The sequence below is a fragment of the Falco peregrinus genome, chromosome Z (assembly GCF_023634155.1).
Source record: "Falco peregrinus isolate bFalPer1 chromosome Z, bFalPer1.pri, whole genome shotgun sequence".
NCBI lineage: Eukaryota > Metazoa > Chordata > Aves > Falconiformes > Falconidae > Falco > Falco peregrinus.
Window position 1 is genome coordinate 17,721,105 of NC_073739.1, and position 22,250 is coordinate 17,743,354.

Below are 22,250 nucleotides of genomic sequence, written 5' to 3' on the forward strand. Positions count from 1 at the left end.
AGTTAAGTCAAGCTTCAGTCAAGAAAATGGGTGCCATCATATAGTTCTACTGTACAGTTTGTCTGCTACTTGTTCTTGGATTCCCAAGGGCTTCAGCAGGAATATTGTGGGGAAACGTGCTCTTTTATACAAATTGGTAGAATATGGAGAGCACAGAAGGCAATTGTTATTTGAAATTAATTTTGGACCTGCTCATGATCTTAGCAGAGTGCAGGGCTGTGGGAGAAGAGTTTCCCTCCTTGCTTGACTAGATAATTTGTTGTTTTGACAAAACTGTATTTTGGCACTTCAAAGAAATAAATTTTAATCTGTGTAAATGTGTTATCTCCCAGTGTATTTAGAATAACTTGCAGAATTGCTCACTACACTTCTTATGGAAAACGTAATATATGCAGCCTTCACTATTTTCTTGTCTTAGTAGTAATCACACAAACTACTCAAGAGCTGTAGACAATTCTGTTTCACATTTGTATTATTCTGTTTAGCGGCAACGTCAATACATTAATTCATTGGTATAAAAATATTACAAAAATTAGTTAGAATAACAGTATTGCAGGCTTTCTGTTAGGTAAGTTTTCGGTTTCACAGAATGCTGCAGTACCATTACAGCCCCCACTGTAATGTCAGGCCATACCAACTGCATTTCCCGCTGACTTTCTTTGAAGTTTTGTTTAAAAATCAAGAGGATTAGATGAACCAAGAACAGATTCTTGTAGATACTAAAGAGTTCTATTGGAAAATCAAAATGTGAAACTAAGAATAAACACATTTAAATCAGGGATATTTAAGGGTTTGTATTTACCTGATTTTAATGCACTTGTAAGTGAGCTTCTTTGCCCCAAGCTGAGCAGATGAGGGCTGCCTCACCAAAAGTGAAATACCTTTGTTGTAAGCTTGAGACAATAAGCCCTTGCTGAGATGCAGTCTAGCTTTGCTTGGATTCAGCTCCATGCTTCCATTAAACAGCCTAGCTTTTGGACTGCCACTGCCTCATGGTCAGCTGGTTTGGAGTACAAGCTTGTGTCTGCTTCCAAAATGCTCTCTATACTTTTTCCAAATTTTGCTCTTTGCTGCTGAGTTTAAACAGTATATCTTTCTTTGAGATCCTTGATGTTTCATCCAACTTTTACATTTGAACTGGACAGCTGCTCCCTGTGGATAATAGGGCAGAAGGGTGTCACAAAGGTAACAGTGATACTGTGGGAACAGAGGGATGATGTTTCTAAGGCACCTTTCAGATAAGAGTGGCTGAAAGAGCAAGATTTTTTTACTAGTCGCTAGGCTGAAGAAATGGTTAAGTATGATCTTACCCAAACACAGGAGAAACTTATACAGAGAAATATTTCTGATGGACAGAAGGGAACATATTCTCTCCTAGCATTGGTAGAATACAGCCTTCATTTTTGTTCAAGACATTTTTATGTATGAGATACAGTACAGATCTGGGGCTTCATGGGAATTTATTACTTGGCTTCATGAAAGAGTGGCAATCAGAGATGAAAAGCATGACAAGAAGAAATTTCAAAGACCATTTGCAAGAATGTTGCCATGATACCACAGAGAACCACTAAAATGTAATGTCCTTTGATTGCACACTGAACCACTGTGAGCATAAAAATCATGTCAGCATTTTACTTCTGAAAATTTTAAAGATACCTTTGTTTTTCTCTGTTTGAATCAACTCAGATCTGGTTGCGCTGCCTGAATTTGGAGCAGGTGCTATGGAAAACTGGGGGCTCATGACTTTCCAAGAATCATCAATGATGTACCTCCCAAGTGATAAATTCACAAGCAGAAAAGCAATGATTGCCATAATTGTGTCACATGAGATAGGACACCAGGCATGTGGTAAAAAGTTCTGTACATTCGTTTGCCTATGAGGTTGTTTCTTTACAGTTTCTGATGATGCAGTCACTGATGAGGAGAGGAAAAATAGTGGCTTGACAGTAGAGGGTGTGAGCACTACAGTACTGAAAGACTATTCGATCACGTGTTCCGCTGATAAATCAGTGTTAGAAGGTGGGTCTGTGGTATGCACAGGACTCATTGATACAAAACTGTTGATGTGCTATTTATTTTTTTTCTTACAGTACCTGAATGCTGTACTAGAAAATAATGTAGGGATGACACAGTTCTCTCTCTGTACAATATAATTAGTACTTTGGTGGAGAGTTAATGGATTTTATAAGTATTCTTTTGTAGTGGCAGTGCATGTACATATTGCAAAAGCTATTTGTTTTTTTGTAGGAAAAAGCCTATGGTATGATAGAACAAAATTAATATGAACACATTTTATACTGTAGCCGGACCTTTGTCCAGTTTTCACAGAGATTTTCGAAAACTTTCTTACTAGGTTTGGAACGATAATACAGGTTCACTTTTTTTATTAACTACTTAATTTACTGGTGTTTGCCAGAGCAGCAACTGTTTGCACTTAGTCAATAAAGTTAGTGAAAGATTTTAATTGGTTAGTGCACTTGTGTGCCCTTCTGACAACGTCTGTAACTTTTCAGACCTTCAGATGAGCAGAGTGTTCTTATTGCAGTCCAATAAAACAAATGTCAATACTTAATTAACAAAGCTGTAATTCAAGTTTTTAAGAATTAAGAAAACACCAATCTGCAAGTGATCAGTTTTCTGTTAAATGTGAACTGCCAGATATAAGTATGTAGCAGCTGTTGTGGGAATTTATTGCTTGCCAGTGTAGAGATTTGCAGATTTTGGAAATGGTTATGTCCCCAGTTCTGTTTATCATTCTCTTGACAATATCCTTTCATTAAGAACATGGAAAAATGTTTTTTTGTGTGATAAATTGCTTGATAAATGCCCTACTTTTAATCATAACCTGATATGATTTTTTTAGGTATCTATGTTTTATTGGGAAGTGTTTAATATTAGATAGAGTAAAAGAATGACCTAAAGCACTGACATCCATACTCATGGTATGAAATTGTAGACAAAGCAATTAAAACATGACTGCCCTGAACCTCTAACTTTTTCCAAGGTGCATCTTTTTCTACTGAATTTTCATTATCTAAAGAAATATCCAGCATTTTATTCAATTGATGTGTACATGTTTAAATAAAGTTACTTCAGCATAGGTATGCGTGTTTAACCTGAAAAAAATGAAAACAGCAGTCCAAAGAGATACTGAGATTTGCTTATTTCTATTTAAGTGGTTTGGAAATCTCGTTACAATGAACTGGTGGAATGATCTATGGCTTAATGAGGGACTGGCATCTTACTTTGAATACCTGGGAGCTACCTTTGTTGAACCCAAGCTTCCACTGGTAAGTACTAACCCTTAGTGAAGTAAGCTAAAGTAGGAAGGTTCAGTATGTAAGAAGAAAAGGAAGGTGCAGGAGAAGGGATTTCATTTAGCTGTGGTATTAGTAACTCAGCTGCCCTGGGAAAGACCAGCAGGTCTTGATTCTTCCCTGGAGGGTCTCCACCTGCTGCGGGCTATGATCATACCCAGCTTTCCTACAGCTGGCACAGAGGACAGCTGTCATTCTGCAGTGACAAGGAGTTGGTGTTTTGCCCTAGATCTGTCATGTAGCAAACCCAGCTTTCTCTCTTGAGTCCTGTGGCTGATGGTTTGCCTCCCTGCCTGTCCAAACTCTTTTCCATGTGTCCCATACCTCAGGTATCTTTACCAGGCAGTGAGTAAGTTGGGCCATTTTGTGTTTCCTTACCCTACTGGGTCTGTGGGTGTCTGATTGTAGATGTGGCAAATATAATGCACATAGTTAATCCAACACCAGGGTAAGACTTCCTCCTGTGCCACTCAAATGGGAATAAGTTCCATAATTTATTAGAAAACTCCATCCATCATTAAACTCTGAGATAGGAGGATAAGTGCTGTTAATTGTAGTCATGAGATGATGTGCCCATGAGATGATGTGCAGTCATAAATGACTGTGCACAGTGCCCTCAGCTTCTGAAGAAAGGAGAATCTTTTAGTATGGGCAAGCCCAAGGCTGCAGGCAATCCAGTCTGCTTTTTATTTAGCTCAAGTGAAATATCATTTGTCATTTTCATTTTCTAATTCACCAAAGTACTTAATTACATGTTTAATTGGAAACTAATACAGGCCTGTCAAACAAATTCTGTCAGAAGGATTTTTAGGTCATAGGATGCGCTAACCTTCTGCTTTGAACTTAACAACAGCTCACTTTATTCTCTGTAATGAATGATTTTGATATCACTGAGAAGTGTAAAGGCTGCCAAATCTTAAATTGCAAATAAATCTGTCTCCTTTTTAATTTTAATCTTTTAATTTAGAAGCTTGCCTTTCTAAAAATCAACAATTGCTATTTTATTTATGTCCATAAAGTAAATTTTGATACTAGGCGGTAATTCCATTTGATAAATTACAGTTATGTGATGTGTCTTGGAAATCCAGAGTAAATTACACAAGTGTGAGAGTAGAGGGCTTTCTTGTGCAAATTTTGAGGGCCATACACATTCAAAGAATCACAGAATGGCTGAGGTTAGAAGGGACATCTGGAGTTCATCTGGTGCAACCCCTAGCTCAAGCAGGGCCACCTAGAGCTAGTTGTCCAGGACTGTGTCCGGACAGCTTTTGAATATCTCCAAGGATGGAGACCCCACCACGTCTCTGGGCAACCTGTGCCAGTGCTGGGTCACCCTCACAGGAGAAAAGCATTTCCTGATGTTCAGAGGGAACCTCTTGTGTTTCAGTTTGTGCCCATTGCCTCTGGTCCTGTCACTGGGTGCTACCAGAAAAAGCCTGGCTCCATCCATCTTGCACCCTCCCTTCAAGGTATTTATATACATTGATGAGATCCTTGTGAGCCTTTTCTTCTCCAGGCTGAAAAGTTCCATCTTTCTCAGCCTTTCCTCACAGGAGAGATGCTGCAGTCCCTTCATCATCTTTGTGGCCTTTGCTGGACTCTCTCCAGTAGCTCTGTATCTTTCCACTACTGGGGAGCCTAGCACTGGACCCAGCACTCCAGGTGTGTCCTCACCAGTGCTGAGTGGAGCGAAAGGATTACCTCCCTCAGCCTGCTGGCAATCCTACTCCTACTGCAGCCCTAGATACCATGAGCCGACTTGGCTGCAGGAGCACGTTGATGGCTCATGTTCAAGTTGGTATGCACCAGGACCACTAGGTCCTTTTTTGCAAAGCTGCTTTCCAGCTGGGTGGTCACCAGCATGTACTGGTGCCTGAGGTTGCCCCTTCCCAGCTGCAGGACTTTGCACTCCCCTGTGCTGAACTTCAGGAGGTTTCCATCAACCCATTTCTCCAGCCTCTCTGGGTCCCATGAGATGGCAGCACAACTCTTTGGTGTATCAGCCACTGCTTCCAGCTTTGTGTCATCTGCAAACCTGCTGAGGGTACGCTCTGCCCCATTGTCCAGATCATAATGAAGATGTTGGACAGGACTGGAGCTAGTATGTGCCCCCGGGATACACTGCTAGTCACTTACCTCCAACTAGGCTTTGTGCCAGTGATCGCCACCCAGTTACAAATTGAACCCTCAGAATTAAATTTACTGGCTGTTTACAAGTAGAAAAAAATGTGTCAACAAATATGGCCCCATTAACCTGGAAGTCTGTGTTCTTCTTGAAAAGTAGAAGTGCTCAAAGTAGCCTGCAGTGTTTTAAAGACTTAGGATTTTTTTCTTTACCTTTATAATTATATTGGTTTTCCAATTGGGAAAAAAAATATTGGAATATATATTCCAATATAATGAGGATCTGTCCTAAGATGGGGGAAACTGAATCATCATTTGACAAACAGAACTTCATTGATTTACACCACAGGAGCCATTTTCCCTTCATATTTCTCACTGGGTGACAGCAGAAATGCTGCATAGTTAAGCTTTGCTACCCTCAGTAGCTTAGTTTTTAGGTTATTGCTCAGGGTTGCAGCAGGAGAAACAGAAAATTTAGGAGGAAAATGCTGCCATATTAATGACCTATAGATGTAAATAAGATACAGCTTTTTAATTTTCAGTATTTGTTCATTTGCTCTTTAATATACTTATTTTTCCCTGAGGATTACACTGTAATTGTCTTTGTCAGGTCCAAGCCCATAGTCTTCTCAGGTGTAAACTTGTCACTGATTACTAATGTTGTGTGTGGAAACGTTAGGATCGGGTATACAATCCCTTTTACTTCATGGGAAAGTTAGGTAGGGGGGGAAAGGATCATTCCTTAGTGCTAAACCCATAATCTACATTCTCTTCTGAGAATAAGTATTTCCTGTTACAGCTCACTTAGATTTATCTTTTTCTTGCAGGATAAAATATTTTATGATCATGTTGTACAACCTGTCTTAAGGGAAGACAATGAAATAGGAGTTCGATCACTGTCAGAGAGTGAAGACAAGTTCAAAGAATCATTTTCATTAATGTCTCTTTTTGACAGCATCACGTACAACAAGGTTAAAAAATATAAAATTCTTCCTGTTTCTTGCATATTCTAAACTAATGGTACAAAGTGTAGGTTTGAGAGGAACTGCTGAATTACAATGCTTGTTGTAGGTTGTTTTGTCATTCAAAATTTGTTTCTGCTGCACGCACAAATTTATTGGATGTTGCAAATCTATTTGGTTATGAAAGAAATAGTGAAAACATTTTTAACCTTGGTGAAATACAAAGCAAACGAGTAGCCTGACTAACTTTTCTGGAATATAGAAAAAATACTGCAATAATAATTCATGTTTTCTCATAGCTTTTTTTTGTACTTCAGGGGGCTTCTATTACCTGGATGCTGTCTGGTTTCCTGACTGAGAAGTTGTTTATCAGAGCACTTACTGTAAGTTTGAAAAACTAACACCTTCATCTTGATTTATAAGCTTGAAAGTCACATTTGAACATATTGCTTTTTGCCCTGCTGATGTTTTTCGTTGAACCCTCATGAAGTCTGTTTGTTTCTGTACAGTCGTACCTGAAAGAATTTTCCTTCTCAAATGCTAACCAAGATGACCTCTGGACCCACATACAGAAGGTATTCATTTTATCGCTAGTATCCTTGCTTTGGTGTTTGGCACAGTCCAAGTTTAGGCCATATACTGTCTGTAGAGGACTGCACTGGAATTTGGCTACTGCTGGGGCGGTCTTTCTCTGCAATAAAACTTGCTTTGCTGGCTCTTTTGGCTAATGTCTTCACAAGTGTTTATTTGGCTGCTTCACTGCGCTTGAGATCAGTGCATCTAAGTACAAGGAGTAGAGAGATGAGATGGGAAATCTGGGCCAGGTGGAGTTTTGGGTTTCATGGAGATTACCTAAGCCTGCACGAAATTGCATAGCCTATTCTTCTGGAACTTAGGTTTTGCCAGATCAGAGTGTGTGATGCTCTGGACTTGATGATTGGAGATGCTGGTATGTCACAGATCCAGCAAAGTCTATACCCAGTGCAGTAGCTCAGCTGGTTTTGGCAGAACCTGAATAAGAAAACAGGTGCTAACAATAGGTTTATTTTTTAAAATTCCACTTTCCTGTTCCTCTAAAAAAAGCCTTCCATTGTATTGCACACTCAGATTAAGAATGAGAGTGCCACAATTTCAGATATGCAAAGGTATCACATCTTTTAAGCAAAAAGAGACTGTACCAATTCACACTAGTTGGGACTTTAGCTTAGTATCTTTTTCAGCTTGTCTTTACCATTCAGTTTGTTCATTAGGTAGTCACTTAAAAATCGATGTGTTTCAGCAGCTTTATTTGAATGAAGTTAAAATATCAAGTCTGTCATAGCCATACAAGGGCCTAAGTATATGAACACTAAAAGAAGAGAAATGCCACCTCAGTATTTCATAATTCCTAAAAATGCTTATGCTGTATATATTACAATGTCAGTAATGTCCTTAGGACTTTGTTACATTAATTTTTTTTGCATGAATCAAAGACCATCAAACTACTAAGCAGTTACATTTTCTCTAATATGTTAGAACAACACCTGGAGTGTTGCTGAAGCAGTATCAGTAAATACCTGTTTATTATAAAGATTTGTAATTCCTGTTTGTCTTGCAGGTCATAGATGCACAGGATGAAGTTCAGTTGCCAGCATCTGTAAAACATATAATGGATTCCTGGACATGCCAAAACGGGTTTCCAGTTTTAACATTAAATCTAACCACTGGCACAATCAGTCAGGAGCGCTTTCTTAATAAAAAGAATGAAAACAGTACTGATTCTTACAAGTATGTTTAGCTTGTGGTTTTGTTATATGTTTATAACCTATGTTTTGCAGGAAACTCTTCCTTTAGAACATTGTTTTGACCATCTGATTTTTTAACTTTATCTTTTTTCTCGTCACCCAGCTATCAAGTGAAATCTGTTGGAGACTGGGGTTTGCAATAGTTCTGCAAGCAGCTTGTTTTGCCAAAAGGTTGCTTTCCTTTGGAGTAGTGACTTTTCCAGCCACATAATAACTTTGTAAGGACAGACACAGGTCATGAATAGGTTGCAGAGCAGGAGTTTTGCCTGGCATTTTCTTCTTTCCCCATCTCTTAGTTGTACAGATGGGACCTGGATGAACCATGCTGTAGCTTCTTTCCAGTGTGCATATTCCCAGTTTCTTCTGCTTGGCAAGGATAAAAGGGTTGCATTTAAGTACTTATATAAATGACTCCTTTCTCAGAAAGTGCTGAGTACCTGACAGTGCAGCTCTAAAGTTCCTGTCAGTGGGCGTTGCTGAGTGCCTGGTCCTTTTGAAAGTTGTGCTGCTTCTTCAGATGACTACGAACAGTGATAGAAGGAGCTGCCTTTAGTCACCTACTTTGGAAACTCGTGGGTAGAGTTTGAACTCTCATGAGATTCAGCGATTCTCATAAGCATTGGGATGCATAGACAGAGCCCACAAGGTGAGTTCTCACGTGGGGAAAAAGTATAAAGGAGAGCAAAATCCAGAGAAGTTTTTTCCTGGCTGCTATTGCTGGTCATACAAACAGCCCAAAGAAATTTTCATAAGAATCACAGAGTTTCCTTTGCTCCTGGGTTCCAGGAACTGCAGAGCATTAGTGCATCCAGCATTTTTGGTTAGCTCAGATAAAGAGTTCCAAGGTACAAATATCAAATCCTTTACTTGTAGTTAGCAAGAGGCAAGACCATGTGAATGTAAAAAAATCCAGGACATGTATTACAGAATTTTTCAGAATTTTGGAGTTTTTATTTCTTTTTGTCAGCACTTTTACATTCCCTCAGAAACAAAATTATAGTTGTCAGAATTAGTCATATTGCTTGCCTAGGGCTGTTTTTTAGTAGATACTCTTCTGAAAAGGAGCTTTACATTCTTCAGAAGTAATGTGTAGTAAGCGAGGAGAATAAAATTGTTGCCTGAAGAAGGAAAGCCAGAGCAGAGATAAAGTGGTATTCAAATACTTGACATCAAACAATAGTCTAGATATGAGCACCTATTTAAAACTGAGATAGAAGTCCCTTACCTTTGATGAACGTGAGTGCTGATACAGTATAAGAACCATCATCTGATGAGGTTTTGTGCATCAGGAGAGAAGGCAGATGGAGATTCTTGTAATAAGAAACTCATCGGTGGTCTAGTTTAGCATCACCTGAGGGGGGTGTTCTTAAGCATAAGGTTTAATTACGTTATCTCTTCTTTTTTTCTTGTTTTTGTGAAGTAACACATGGATTATTCCTATTTCTTGGATGAGAAATGGATCATCACAACCCTTAATGTGGCTAGATAAAAGCAGCAGTAAGTAATGCATTTGCTCACACAGGCTAAAACCAAGCTGATAAAAATACACCTAAGTCTTCTATAAACAAAATGTATTTGAATTGAATAGGGAGATAAAGCTTTATTACAGAAATGTCTATGCGTTGTGCTAGTTTTGTGTTAGAATAGCAATAGATTTTCAAATAGGTTAATATATTGGGTTTTTCTATGTTGCATCAAACTTCAGCATATGTTTTTAATAATATGGTAGAATGCATACTATGAGTAAAGATTTCCACAATAATTTTGATTTTTCATTTTGTACACAAATCCAAACTTAGCTCCTCACATTTCTGTATTATTCTTACATCAGCAGATCCCATTGATGTTAACAAAAGCTTTTGAATATAGGTAGGATCTCAGCTGTAACACATTAGAAAATGATCAGATCAAGTAGTAGATACAGGACTGAAAAAATTAAAGCCAGCTGTGTGAAGTGACCCGACATCTTCACACGTGGATATCAGTAAAACCAGAAAATAAGCATTTTCAACAGTTTAATTTGTTTATGCAAATTAACTGCATAAATACTCCTATCAAAAGAGTAGGATTTGTAAAAATTATAATAGCAAATTGAGTTTATGGACATCTCCAATCAGATAAAAAGTTCAGTTGTTTCTCATCTCAATGGTTTCCGATAAAACAGCTGTATTTTTTTGAGAAAGAAGAAATGTAACCATTAGAATGGGGTATTCATTTTTCTTTGGCAAGTCAGCCCTGAACTCCATCAGGTTTTGAATCAGTTACAAGAAGGTGCAGAGACTGATGTGTTTGTGGAATGCTTAAAAGCAAAACTACAATATGCTATATGAATATTGCAGCTCTTCACTCTCTGTTTGCAGAGGTTAAAAGCTACTTTCTCTCTTTTTCAGGCAGTAAGATAGCTTGAGTAATTATTTCACAGTATGTGGGCAAGTAAATAAGTGAACAGTGGATGTTTATTCCTCTGGATTTTTTAAGGTTAAATAAACCAGTGGTTGCTGAGGTGAAAAATGAGAAAATTTGCAGAAAAGAATTGTTAGGCGGCATGTGCTTGGAAGGACTAGTGTTGCATGCTAAGCTTGTGTTATTGAAGTGATACCAATTCAGTTTCCTCACCCATCATGTGACTTAAGAGCTACAAAGTTATGAAAAAAACCCATCATGTTGCGTCTGTCTGAAGGGACTTCTGTAAAGCAGAAATTCAGTCTTTAGAATACATTGCACTTGTATTTGAAAGCTATGTATCAAATGTACCAGATACTATTCAGCCAAGGAACTTGCATTCACACTTTAAGATTAAAAAAATAATTTTCTTTTCGACTTTGTGGTGCATAAATAAACCAAATAGTTTCTTGAAAAGGTAGAAATATTAAGGGTAATTTTAAAGTCAGTTACCATTTTGTTCCTGTGAGATTGAAATGGCTTCTGGTGGATGACTGTTATGTTGTCATTCAGAGGTATTAATCAGAATGGTTTTGGTAAATGAAAATGAGGGATTTGGTACAAAGTACAGTTTTAATTTACAGCTTGAATTTTGGAATAGTTGCTGCAGTGGCATAACAATACATAAAGAAGAAACATCTCAAAAGTGATTCGTGTACGTGTATCTTTGCTGCAAAGAGCTCTGCAGGAGCTAATTTATCTTACTTCTGAACAGGTTAAGTTGAACTCCAAGCTTCAAGCTGAGCTGCTACCAGCAGCCATGCATGCTCTTTCAGCACTGCACTGTACGGTGTTAAAAGCCTGTCCTGTTGGTTTAGGGCTCCTCAGGCAATGTCTACATACTTAGCTTCTGTCCATATAATTGTGTTGGTGACCCTTGGTGAGATACCTGCACACCAAAAGGACATTAGGAGGATGGTGCTGTTATGGTAGAACATGTTTCATTCAGCTTGGGGAGTGGAGGAGCATAGTGTTGCTGTTTTAGTTGGATCTAAAAGTGCTCTTGTTGATCAGCAGAGCACTGAACCAATAATGCCATTACAGGGGAAGTGCTGCTAGTGCTGTGTTCTAGATACCCACACTGTTTTTAAATGATTAAGCATTAAGCTTTAAGATTTAAATGATCTGTTACATGCCACTTTCCCATCTCATTTAACTTGTGAAGGTGACTGAGGATGACTTCTGTAGTACTTGCTGTGTCAAAACACATTGATGTCTCAGACTGCTGTTCGGGTAAAGCAGTGCTGCAATCTAGACTACTCACCAATCTTGATTTACAGTCTAAAGAGAATTTGCCTTCTTAAATCAGGGTGATTGTAGCCATTAAAATCACCATTTGAATCCTCTTCTGATGAGGCAGCTTAGAGCGCACAGGGCTGTACTGGCTCCTTCAGATGTACTCCAGGCTATCACGAGCAAGTAATCAGAAGCACACATAAAGTAAGTATTAGTCAGATGAAATGGGACTGAAGAAGGAGGCCTTCAGTGAATGATGTAACTCAAAAGGACTACAGTACTGTTTTATTTAAAATAAGATCTTTTGATTATTTGTCTCTTGCATAAATTTAGCTGTTTTGCTTTCCTTAATCTCCATTTATATGAATACTGGTAGGTGATCAGTTCTTCTGTAAGGTACTGAGCATTGTGTTTTAGAACAGCACTGGGAGCATCAGGCATGCTAGGGGTGCATGCCCTGCAGCAGGCATGTGAAGCTATTGCTCCTCATCTAGACTGCTTATTCTTGGGTAACCTTTCTGAACTCTCGCAGCTGCCTTTGAGCTAAAGGGTATGAGCAAAGTGGGTCTTCAGGCTCCACTTTGCCATCTCGAGGTGCTCAGTACCTGAGGGGTCCGGTTGCTTGTTGAAGTTACGCTGTGCAGAACAGAGATCAGAAATGCACCAGGCTTTTGGGGGATTTGAGTCCAATCTCAAACTTGTGTCTCAGATCTCAGAGGAGCACCGAGTCCAGTGTTCATCAATGCAAGAGAATTTAGCAGTGCACAGAAAATAAAATGCTATATTTTAATATCACTTTACAGAAGTGTTTCCTGAAATGCAAGTATTGGAGTCAGAATACGACTGGATCCTGCTAAATGTAAATTTGAGTGGATACTACAGAGTGAACTATGATCAATTAAACTTAAAAAGATTAGCACGTTTGCTTGAAAATGATCCAAAGGTAAGATCATGCTTGTTTTCTGAAGCTTATAAACAGCCTCTTTCTGTGTATTGCTTCTTGCAGTTCTTACCAGTAATCACACTGATGAAAACCTGAAATAATGAGAAACTCACATACCATGTAAGAAGAAATGATCCACGATCACCACTAAAGTCACTGACAGCTTTCCATAGTGGAAGAGGAACAGGCCCAAATAGTTTCACAGAAGCATCAAAAATAACTTCACATGAGATGGCATTCTGTCTTCAAAGTTGTCTAAACAGCTTGTGGTTCTTCCAGTCTCTTAGATTTGGCTCAGTTATCAGTATGGTTGTGTTACAGCTTTATCTGCTGTTAGGTAACCATGGAAAAGGAAAGCTGGGAGAAGGCTTTTTGTTTCCATATTTCCTCCAACCACAATATTTCTGTCAGTGAACTTTAAAAAAAAATAAAAATTATCTGACTTGTTTTTTTTGGTTGGTTTGGGGTTTTTTTGGTGGAGATTTTTCTTAAAAGTTACAAGACACTGTAACTCAGAGTAGATTTCATCCCATCTCTGACTTGCTGTAGCTTGGGCTGAAGGCAAAAGCAGTACAGAACAGCCTGTACCTGTGGCTGTTTATGGGATTGCATTGAACGTTGCTGAACCCTGGAGTGTGCCAGGGGCTTGAGTAGTAATGTCAGCTCATTGGTTTTGGCAGCAACAGTGGGGTTTGTTTTCAGCATAATAGTAACCAGTGTAGTCAGATGACTTCTCCGCAAGGTCTGGACGTGAGGCAGATCAGAGCATGCAGTGTGGTTAAACCTTTTTATGGCCCACTGGCTTCCTTTCTTGATGGCTTTTTCCCTTCACAGCAAATCTAAGCCAGCAGAAAATTAGGTGTGACTTGGGGCCGTTTGTTGGTGTCAGTCAGTGGGAAGGTTTGCTCAAGCAGTGGTCAAGCCAAAGGGGCATGGAAGCAGGGAGGAGGTGAGGACGGAGCAGCCTCGTGAGAGCACAGTCTGTAGGTAGCGGTTCATGAGGATTCCATGCCTCAGTCATTTAATTCATGATAATGGCAGACACGCTGCTCTAGACTACTCTGAGTATGCATTCCGAACTGAAGCCTCAAAGGGAAAAATATACCAAAATGATATAACTATGATATTTTTAGGAAATGTGGCATTTCTGTATTTTAATTTTTGTTAAAGCTTGCAACGAAGAGGGGTCTCAAGTTCCATGCTTGATGTACTGTAGCTGTATATTTTTATATTTATATATATAAATATATTACGTAGCTGTGTATTTCTGTATTTATATATATATAAGCATCCCTAAAAGCACATACATAATTTAAGCTTAAAATGCAGGATCCATTTTATGATGTTTTCTGGAAGATTTTGGCTTAGAAAAAGTGGTTGGGGCTAGTCTTATCCTTCTGAAACACAGTAAAGATTTTTTAAACTCTTAATGACATGTTTAGATCTATTAATGCTACGTGAATGTTCTCTGCAGGTTATTCCCGCTGTCAGCAGGTTCCAGCTGATAGATGATGTTTTTGCATTGACACAGTAAGTATGTTCTGAATACGTCGTAGAAAATTATTAAAGTACATGATTACATTCAACACTGCTACTTCTGCTTAGTTTATTCCTACCCATATGTGCCTCATAAGAACAACATGTTCTGACAAAATGGTAGGGAAGTTGTTTCATCCATTTTCCTGTCAGTGCTGAGTGATTTCTTTCAAAATTTCTTTTAACTTTCGTTCCAGCTCTTAGGAAATATTTTAAATAATGGCACTGTCATGATTTTTTTAGGCACTAACTTACTTTGTTGTAATAGAAAAAAGATTCTGAATGAACTTTCTGAATTTAATCTGTTCTGGGCTCTCTCTGCTATGCTGTCATGCATCACTCTTAATACCTCTTTCATTTCCCTTGCTGATGGACGACTCAGTTGTTCATGCCTGTGGTACTAGGGAGTTCAGTAGTACTGTAGGGAGCTGAAGAAGCAATAAATACATCTGTGCCTCAAACATACCAGGGATCCCAAAAGCATCAGACACCTATGATGTGGGAGCTCAGGGAGGAGTGGCCAAAGCATACTACTCCCACTCAGATCTTGTGGAGGTCACTCTGAAAGGAGGAAGTAAAAATTCCCATTCCTCCTCTCACATAAATGTCTTTTCTCATAAGGGAGCTTGAAACTAGTGTTTAATAAGGAATGTAATTGTGAAGTGTAGAACTGTGCTCCTGTGTAAGTACACTAGAAATGTTTTTGTCTAGGAGGGGAGGGGCTTGAATTGGAATTTAACTGGGAAAAATTAATTCCATGCTATTTCCACACTGAAGCACAGAAATACCATGCCAAAGTTAATTCCACTAGTAGTGTGCATGTGAATTAAATTGTTTGATTTTTACAATAATGTATATTCCACAAAAGAAACTGTAATAAAAATGTGCTGTTTAGCAATAAAAATGCAAATGTATTATAACTTAAAACAGTGCACTTTTTCTTCATTTTGTCCTAGCAAGACTGATGCATGCTGTAAATATGCCTGTAATGTATCCTGCAGACACAAGAAGAATATGGTCTGCATACTGCCCTGCTTACTGCCATGATTGTCCTATTACTTTCATAGTGGTGCTGTGCTCTGTAATAAATGTTTTGAGAGTTCAGGTCTTAAAAGAACCATTGTTTTATATTTATTTTATTGTTTTCATTATGTTTTCTAGGTCACTCTCCATGTAGTATCTTAATGTTTTATTGTCAGTTTCACAAATAAACAGGTATTCGTGGTAGGTAACTAATGGGAATAGATATGCTCAAGTATGAGGGTTTTTTTTTAATTTTCAAATAGGTTTGGATATGTTCAGATTGAAACAGCGCTTGAACTAACAAAGTACCTTGCTAGAGAAGATGAACTTTTCATATGGAATGTGGTATTGTTAAACCTAGTACCCGAGAATTTGGAAAGTACTCTGAAAAACTATGAAGTATATCCACTTTTAAAGGTATCACCTTTTTTTTAGTTAGCAAAGATAATAGACCATTTAAATAAATCAGAGTAAAATGAATGCTGCTTAAATTCTGATGACTATGATGGGTCATTGTTCTTGTCATTCCCTTTGCATGATTTTGTCAACTTTTTTTTTAAATAGGAGGTACTTATTTGTATATATTAGTCACTGAGAAACGTCATTGAATCTTGAACACTTCTTATTGTAAAGCAGAAATATATTCACATTCCTTATATTAAGCTTGATCCTAGGTTTTTGTAAAACTGAGGATCTGGACAATACAGCTATCAGTCAGTAGTAAATAATCAGTAGTAAGTAATGGGAGTAACACTGCTATGTATAAAGGGCATATAGTATGTATGTGCTCAATGGTTTGTACTATCTTCCAGTTCATCTTCATGGAGAGAAAGAAAGAATTGGGTTTGGATGCTAAATTAGATTATTATCTTTCATATTTGAGCTACCTGAGGTGACACTGTCTTATTTATTTCCCTGACTTCTATTTGAAAAAGATTTCACTTTTGTTTAAAGTACAATCCAACAATAGTAGTTCTCTTAAATTCTAAAAGTAAAGGCATATTTAAAATATATGAGAAGAACATAGTATTTTTTATTGAGAAGTTTTGTTTCATTTTCTCTGAGTGAGCATTTTTCTTTCATAATGAGTTCAAAGGTCCTAGTGATGTGAAATGTTAACTTCCCAGTTTGAACAGATGTACAGGTGTATTAAATTTTAGAGCAAATTTATATGCTTTATTTTAATGTGCTGAGTTGTCAAGAAATTAATAGTGATAAGTATTTAGGATAAATCTGAGTAAGTAAAGAAAACCACAGTAAAATAAAAACTCGCATCTAAATTAAAGTATTTTTTTCTTTCCCTTCTTTTAAAAGAAATACCTCTTAAAGAGAATGTTGCCAATATACCATTATTATGCAGGTTTTATTCGTCAAAATATCGATGCTTTGGAAGATGACTATTTTGCTCAGTAAGTATTTGTCTTTTCTCTAAAGTTTGTTCTGATGTGATTGATACACTGTATATTTAAATAGGAGATACAGGAAAAATGGTCTCATTCATTTGGATGTAATGAATTGTTACTTTGACTCTCCTATAAGTGTGTTATTTATGATGATACCTCCAATGAAGCTGCAGCATCAGGATAATCTGGGATATTTTCAGTCTATCTAGTGAGCATAAAAGATAATAGATAGATCCGAGTGGTAGCTTTTTTTAATTGGAGAACAGACTCAACAGGCTACTGCTGGTTGGAGTAAAACTGACAGCAATGAACTGCAGATGAAATTTATGGATCAGTCGCTAGATCTTTAAAATACTTAATCTTGCAAGACCACTGTGGCCACAGTCTTGAATGCTGGAGTGATTTGGACTAGATGCAACTAGTCTCTTAAAACTACCAAGAGGGATATAAACCACACAAAAAACTAAGAGAAATTATAGTACATTGGTAGCCTCACTAATGTCCATGAATATCGATGTCAGGAACCCATTATTGATAGTTTAATTTTATAAGTTTTTTAATTAAACCTCAACTGTTTCTAGTAGAGGTTCTCATGAGTTAACAGCATCATGTGCTGAAACTGTGCCAGTGAGGCACAGTTGAAGTACTCCAAATGTGGAATACATATCTTTTATTTTTGCTATTTTGGCTTCCCTTTAAGAGTGTATTTGGAAAAACTTTTTGCAACAGCATGCTGGCTGGGCCTCCAGGACTGTTTGAATCTGTCATCTGAACTGTATGCTAAGTGGATGGACAACCCTGAGTACAAGTAAGAATGATAATGTGCTCTTAGAGGTGTGCATGTGTAAGTGAGGTGGAAAATTAAAGAGCTCTTACATGGGGGAGGCAGAATGAAAAAGGCTCCTGTACAGTGCTCTTTTCCTTAGCAGAATGACAGAACTGAAGCACAACTTTGCCCTCCCCAGCCCCGCCCCCCCCCCCCCTTCCCCAAATCCCAGCTTGATGATGATTTCATAATTCTTACTTTCTACATAGACCATACAGGCTGAAGGATGCAGATTTTTGGCATGAAGACCAACATGCTTAGCCACATAGCAGACGAACCTCAGATTAGGGCTAATGTCCCATATTATCCAGTCCTTTTGCTGGAGTACAGCTCTACCAACTCAGTCCATAAGCTTCCCTTTGCAATACTGAAACAATGTTTGTATGATACAGGCATCTGCCCGTGGTAAGCCCATCAAATTGCTTTGCATGTTCTGTATTCACATAAAGAGGTGCTGGGAACAGCTGTCAGTCTTATGTTGATAGTGGAGCCTCCTGGTCAGGTTTCTGATCTGTGAAGATGGAGTCAGGGCTCTACCGGGATCAGACTTTCTGTATTGGAGTATTGCATTGTTAAAGAAAATTTACGATGTATTGAAATTCTTATTCTCTTTTCTTCCCTCTTTCTTTTGATGTTTTTCTGTGCAATAGTCAAATAGTACTGGGACCGGTGAGTGAATATTTGAAGTTTTTGTTGTTGTAGTTGTTATAAATATTTTGTTGTTACTTATATCTCTATATCTCTGTTGATATATGTAGCTGGCTAAGTAAACTGAACTTGTACTTTTATGTTTCTGGTTTTTTTCAAATAGCTTTGTAGTGATCATCCTCATAAAAACCAAATTGTGCTTTGCAGTTAAACTGAAAAGTTTAAATAGCCTAAGTACATTCTGTTATGTTTCAGAGAGAATACTCTCACTATCCCACATGAGAAGCAACAATGCTATACTGAATTCTCAAGCTCTTTTCAAAATAGTCATCTATCTTCCCCTATTAATAATATTTGAAATATTTTTTTTCCTATTAGAATACTACATACCTTAGCTGAGTTGGAGAGCTGAAAAATCTGTGAAATATATTGGCTGATCTGGTTTTCAATTAGATGGAGGTGGTTAGTTTCACTGTCCTTCCTGGCATGAAGAGAAGTTCAAAGGGACTTTACAGCCTCACACTTCACATGGCTATAAGTGTGGGAAAAATGCAATTATGAATTTTATTAAGTGAAAAAAATGATCATGTTTTAAGGAAAAAAAACCCATAGGGGATAGGACACTTCTTAAGTTTCAAATGACGGATCATCATTCCTGTTCAATTAAAGAGGGGACTTTTCATATGCTAGATAGAAAAGGAAAAGGGCATAATAAACTTTTGACTCATATTTCACAGACAGATCCCTTTAGATGCTCTTCAGTTCTCCACTCTGAGAGTAAAATTCGTAACAGCACACTACAGCTGTTCTGCCACAGGAGGAACTCAGTAGGGTTCTCACATCTGTAGAAGGAAGTAATGCTTTTCCCTTTCAGATAAGGTGACTGACTTTCAGCTGAACATTTCCAAACAGTTCCTGGTAGATCTTAACAGGACTTGATACAATGCATTTGTATGTGGTCCATGGATGTAACAAGCAAAGAGCAGTGATTCCCAGCCAGAGTCTCAGTTTTACTCTTTTTTGCTTATAGGAGTGAAGTGGAGCTAGCTAAATTAATGTATTCTCTGTGGTGCTGTTTGTCTTTGAAAAATCCTTTCTGGGATGATGCTTATATGCAGCTATAGACTTTTAAATGGTGAGATCCACGTCCTAGGCTGTGAGGTGAAGGGGTGGCATTGACACTGTATGTACACAAGCTACTGGCTTGTCTTCTTTCGAATGAAGGAAATTAGTTTAGGGGGAGGGACAATGTTGCTGTACATTTTAGTTTTCACTAAAAGTAACCATATACTGCTGTTGCTCTCAAAAGTTAAGAAATCATTATGTCACTTCTGCATTGGCTCCATGAAAATGATGTAAAATTATCCACCCTTCTTCCCAGCAGCTTTGTGCATTTTCCCCAAGGTCCAGAAATGAGAGAATCCTGGCAGGCCAGTAATATCAAAGCACACAACCACTCCCACAAAAAAATACCGAAAGTAATAAGCCCCACCCCTCACCTAATATAACCTCAAGTTCCAAAGTCCCTATGGAGCACAGTGGACTTTCTCTATGAACTATACAACATAGATGACTTCAGGACCACCATAGATGTCACCAGGCAGTAGACTATTGTCCCATAGTAGGCTGCCCGTACAGCCTGCCTCGAATGCTGAAAATTAGAGCTTCAGCCAAATGATACACAGAGCTTGTCTATTTGCTCTTCTTCATCCACAACAACTTTAGACTCAGTAACCAACATTTTCTTGAAACAATTGGAACAGCTGCAGTAGCAAGATAATAGCTATATTTTAGCCAAAGCTGCTCTACCCTGTTACTACCCTACCATGGCCTCTTTCTGCAATGTTATGATTATTAAACAAATTACTAGACCCTGTAACTCAAAGATGATCTGTCATAAAAGTATTCCTTGCAGGACTTTTCTTTGCCTTGATATAACCACTCAGTCCCAGTAAGCATCATTCTTAGCGGCAGATCCCTCATACTGCAGCACTTATCCAGGTAAATGAAGCCAAACTATTTTTTGCACTAAATATAATACATGCCCACACTTCCTGTTATTATGCCAGTGAAATCCCCCACCCACATCTGGACTATCAAAATCCCTGCCTGCATCTTACATTTTCACTTCTCAATGAGTGATGTCTGTCATGCAAAACACCCAACCCTCTCCCTCATTCCCACTAGTCCTTCTTAATTTCCAGAGTTTATAATTTGCCTCTACATTTTGCTTTGAAGATTGCTGTCACATAGCCTTTTTTTCTGACTAATAATGTCTCTCTTTCTGCTGGTATCAATCCCAGTTTTCTCTGGGATGGTCTACTGAAGCTCAGAGGAATTTTTCTCAAGTTATATCTAAATTTGAATTTGCTGTTTCTGGTTTTGGGCCTGAAGAATGGCTTTTGTGATCAGAAACTTGTCTGCTTTTCCAAGTCTATCTCCTGATGTAATGGAAGATAATTTTTACACCTTTACTTACAGTCTTGGTTTTATGTAATACTAATAAGATTAACAGATTAACATTGAGAAATTGAACATTTAATTTCTATGAATGGGACCCATTCTTCTACAAAGAATTAGTCCAAAATTCCATCAATTTAAACTGTTCTCAGATAGCCTGCATAGTAGAATACATTGCTATCACTGGAAAGCACTGACAACATCTTAATGTCAGGGACACATCATTACCACAGAAGAAATTTTCTGTTTAGCCTTTACACATGCAGTATTGCACTGGTAATGTTTGCATTTAGTGTCTGTTATGCAATTCATTGCCATGTTGACGGCTCTCCCCTGGGTTGCAAGTAGTAGGAGGCTGCCTGTTGCGTGGATAAATGTCCCTTCTGTTTCCATTTGTACTGCACATGGCTCTTCCTACTGGATGCCTTCACCGAAGAAACTTTGAAAAATCCTTTCTGGGATGATGCTTATATGCAGCTATAGACTTTTAAATGGTGAGATCCACGTCCTAGGCTGTGAAGTGAAGGGGTGGCATTGACACTGTATGTACACAAAATAGCTTGGTCCAACTGTTCTGAAAAACATTTTCGGTTTACCTTTAAGCTGCATGCTTTTTAAATGTTTTAATCAAGAATAAAGAAATTAGATTTCCTAGTGTTATTTAGATTGCTATTATATTTTTTCTTGTGCAACTTTTAACTGTAAAGAAACATTTGTTTTCAGTTATGCGTTAACTGCCTGTTTTGACTTTACAACAATACAGTACCTTTTAATCATATTTTGCTTTGCAGAATTCCCTTTCTAATTAGAAGAACAGTCTGCTGCTATGGTGTTGCAGTGGGAAGTGACAAAGAATGGAATTTTGCATGGGAAATGTATAACCATACGAACTCCACAAAGGAAGATAAAGACATCCTGCTGTCTGCCATGAGCTGTGCCAAAGAGTCATGGTTACTTTACAGGTGACCTTGATAAAGAATATCTTTGTGTATATAGAAGTAAATCATAAGAACATAAATACTGTACTGTGTAAACCTGTTGAAGGTTTACCTACCTCAGAAGCATGTGTCTTATGTACCACTGGAAGAATCTTAAGAGTTTTCTTACAGAGAAAGTATGATAAACAGGGCAAACACAAATGATCCTTCTGCAGGTACAACATTCCAGATGCTGGTGATCACTGAGAAAGGGATTTCCTGAGCTAGTAACTAGTGTGTCATGTATAACACTGGGCCTGTCTTCTGTCGATGTATCTAGTGACATTTTTGAACCAAAATACTTCAGGCTTTATAGCAGACTATGGCAACATATCCCATAACATTATTGTATGCAAAAATTCTTCCTTTTGTTTTTTTTAAACCTGTTTTGTGATTTTTTTTTTTTAAATTGGAACCCGTTGGCTACCCTTACCTTCTGCACTCTCAGAAACAGTAATTATCATATTTGCTTTGACATTTATCCTTACTATTTATTACTTTATATAATTTCTCCATACTCCTTCTCCCCTGCTTATTGTGTTTCCAAACTAAAGTGTCATAGTCTTTTT

At 38.0% G+C, this 22,250-nt stretch overlaps 1 protein-coding gene across 2 annotated transcripts in view; it reads left to right on the forward strand.

Moving 5' to 3' along the window:
* LVRN (laeverin) overlaps positions 1 to 22,250 on the forward strand; it is a 43,248-nt gene that overhangs the window by 11,650 nt on the left and 9,348 nt on the right. For both annotated transcript variants that reach the window (XM_055791629.1, XM_055791628.1), the window contains exons 5-17: positions 1,687 to 1,841; positions 3,177 to 3,290; positions 6,269 to 6,412; positions 6,721 to 6,786; positions 6,913 to 6,978; positions 8,001 to 8,170; positions 9,608 to 9,684; positions 12,669 to 12,808; positions 14,283 to 14,338; positions 15,631 to 15,784; positions 16,682 to 16,776; positions 17,471 to 17,578; positions 21,496 to 21,666. In XM_055791629.1, the coding sequence (XP_055647604.1) occupies positions 1,687 to 1,841; positions 3,177 to 3,290; positions 6,269 to 6,412; positions 6,721 to 6,786; positions 6,913 to 6,978; positions 8,001 to 8,170; positions 9,608 to 9,684; positions 12,669 to 12,808; positions 14,283 to 14,338; positions 15,631 to 15,784; positions 16,682 to 16,776; positions 17,471 to 17,578; positions 21,496 to 21,666 (1,516 nt within the window). The remainder of the gene's footprint in view (positions 1 to 1,686; positions 1,842 to 3,176; positions 3,291 to 6,268; positions 6,413 to 6,720; positions 6,787 to 6,912; positions 6,979 to 8,000; positions 8,171 to 9,607; positions 9,685 to 12,668; positions 12,809 to 14,282; positions 14,339 to 15,630; positions 15,785 to 16,681; positions 16,777 to 17,470; positions 17,579 to 21,495; positions 21,667 to 22,250) is intronic.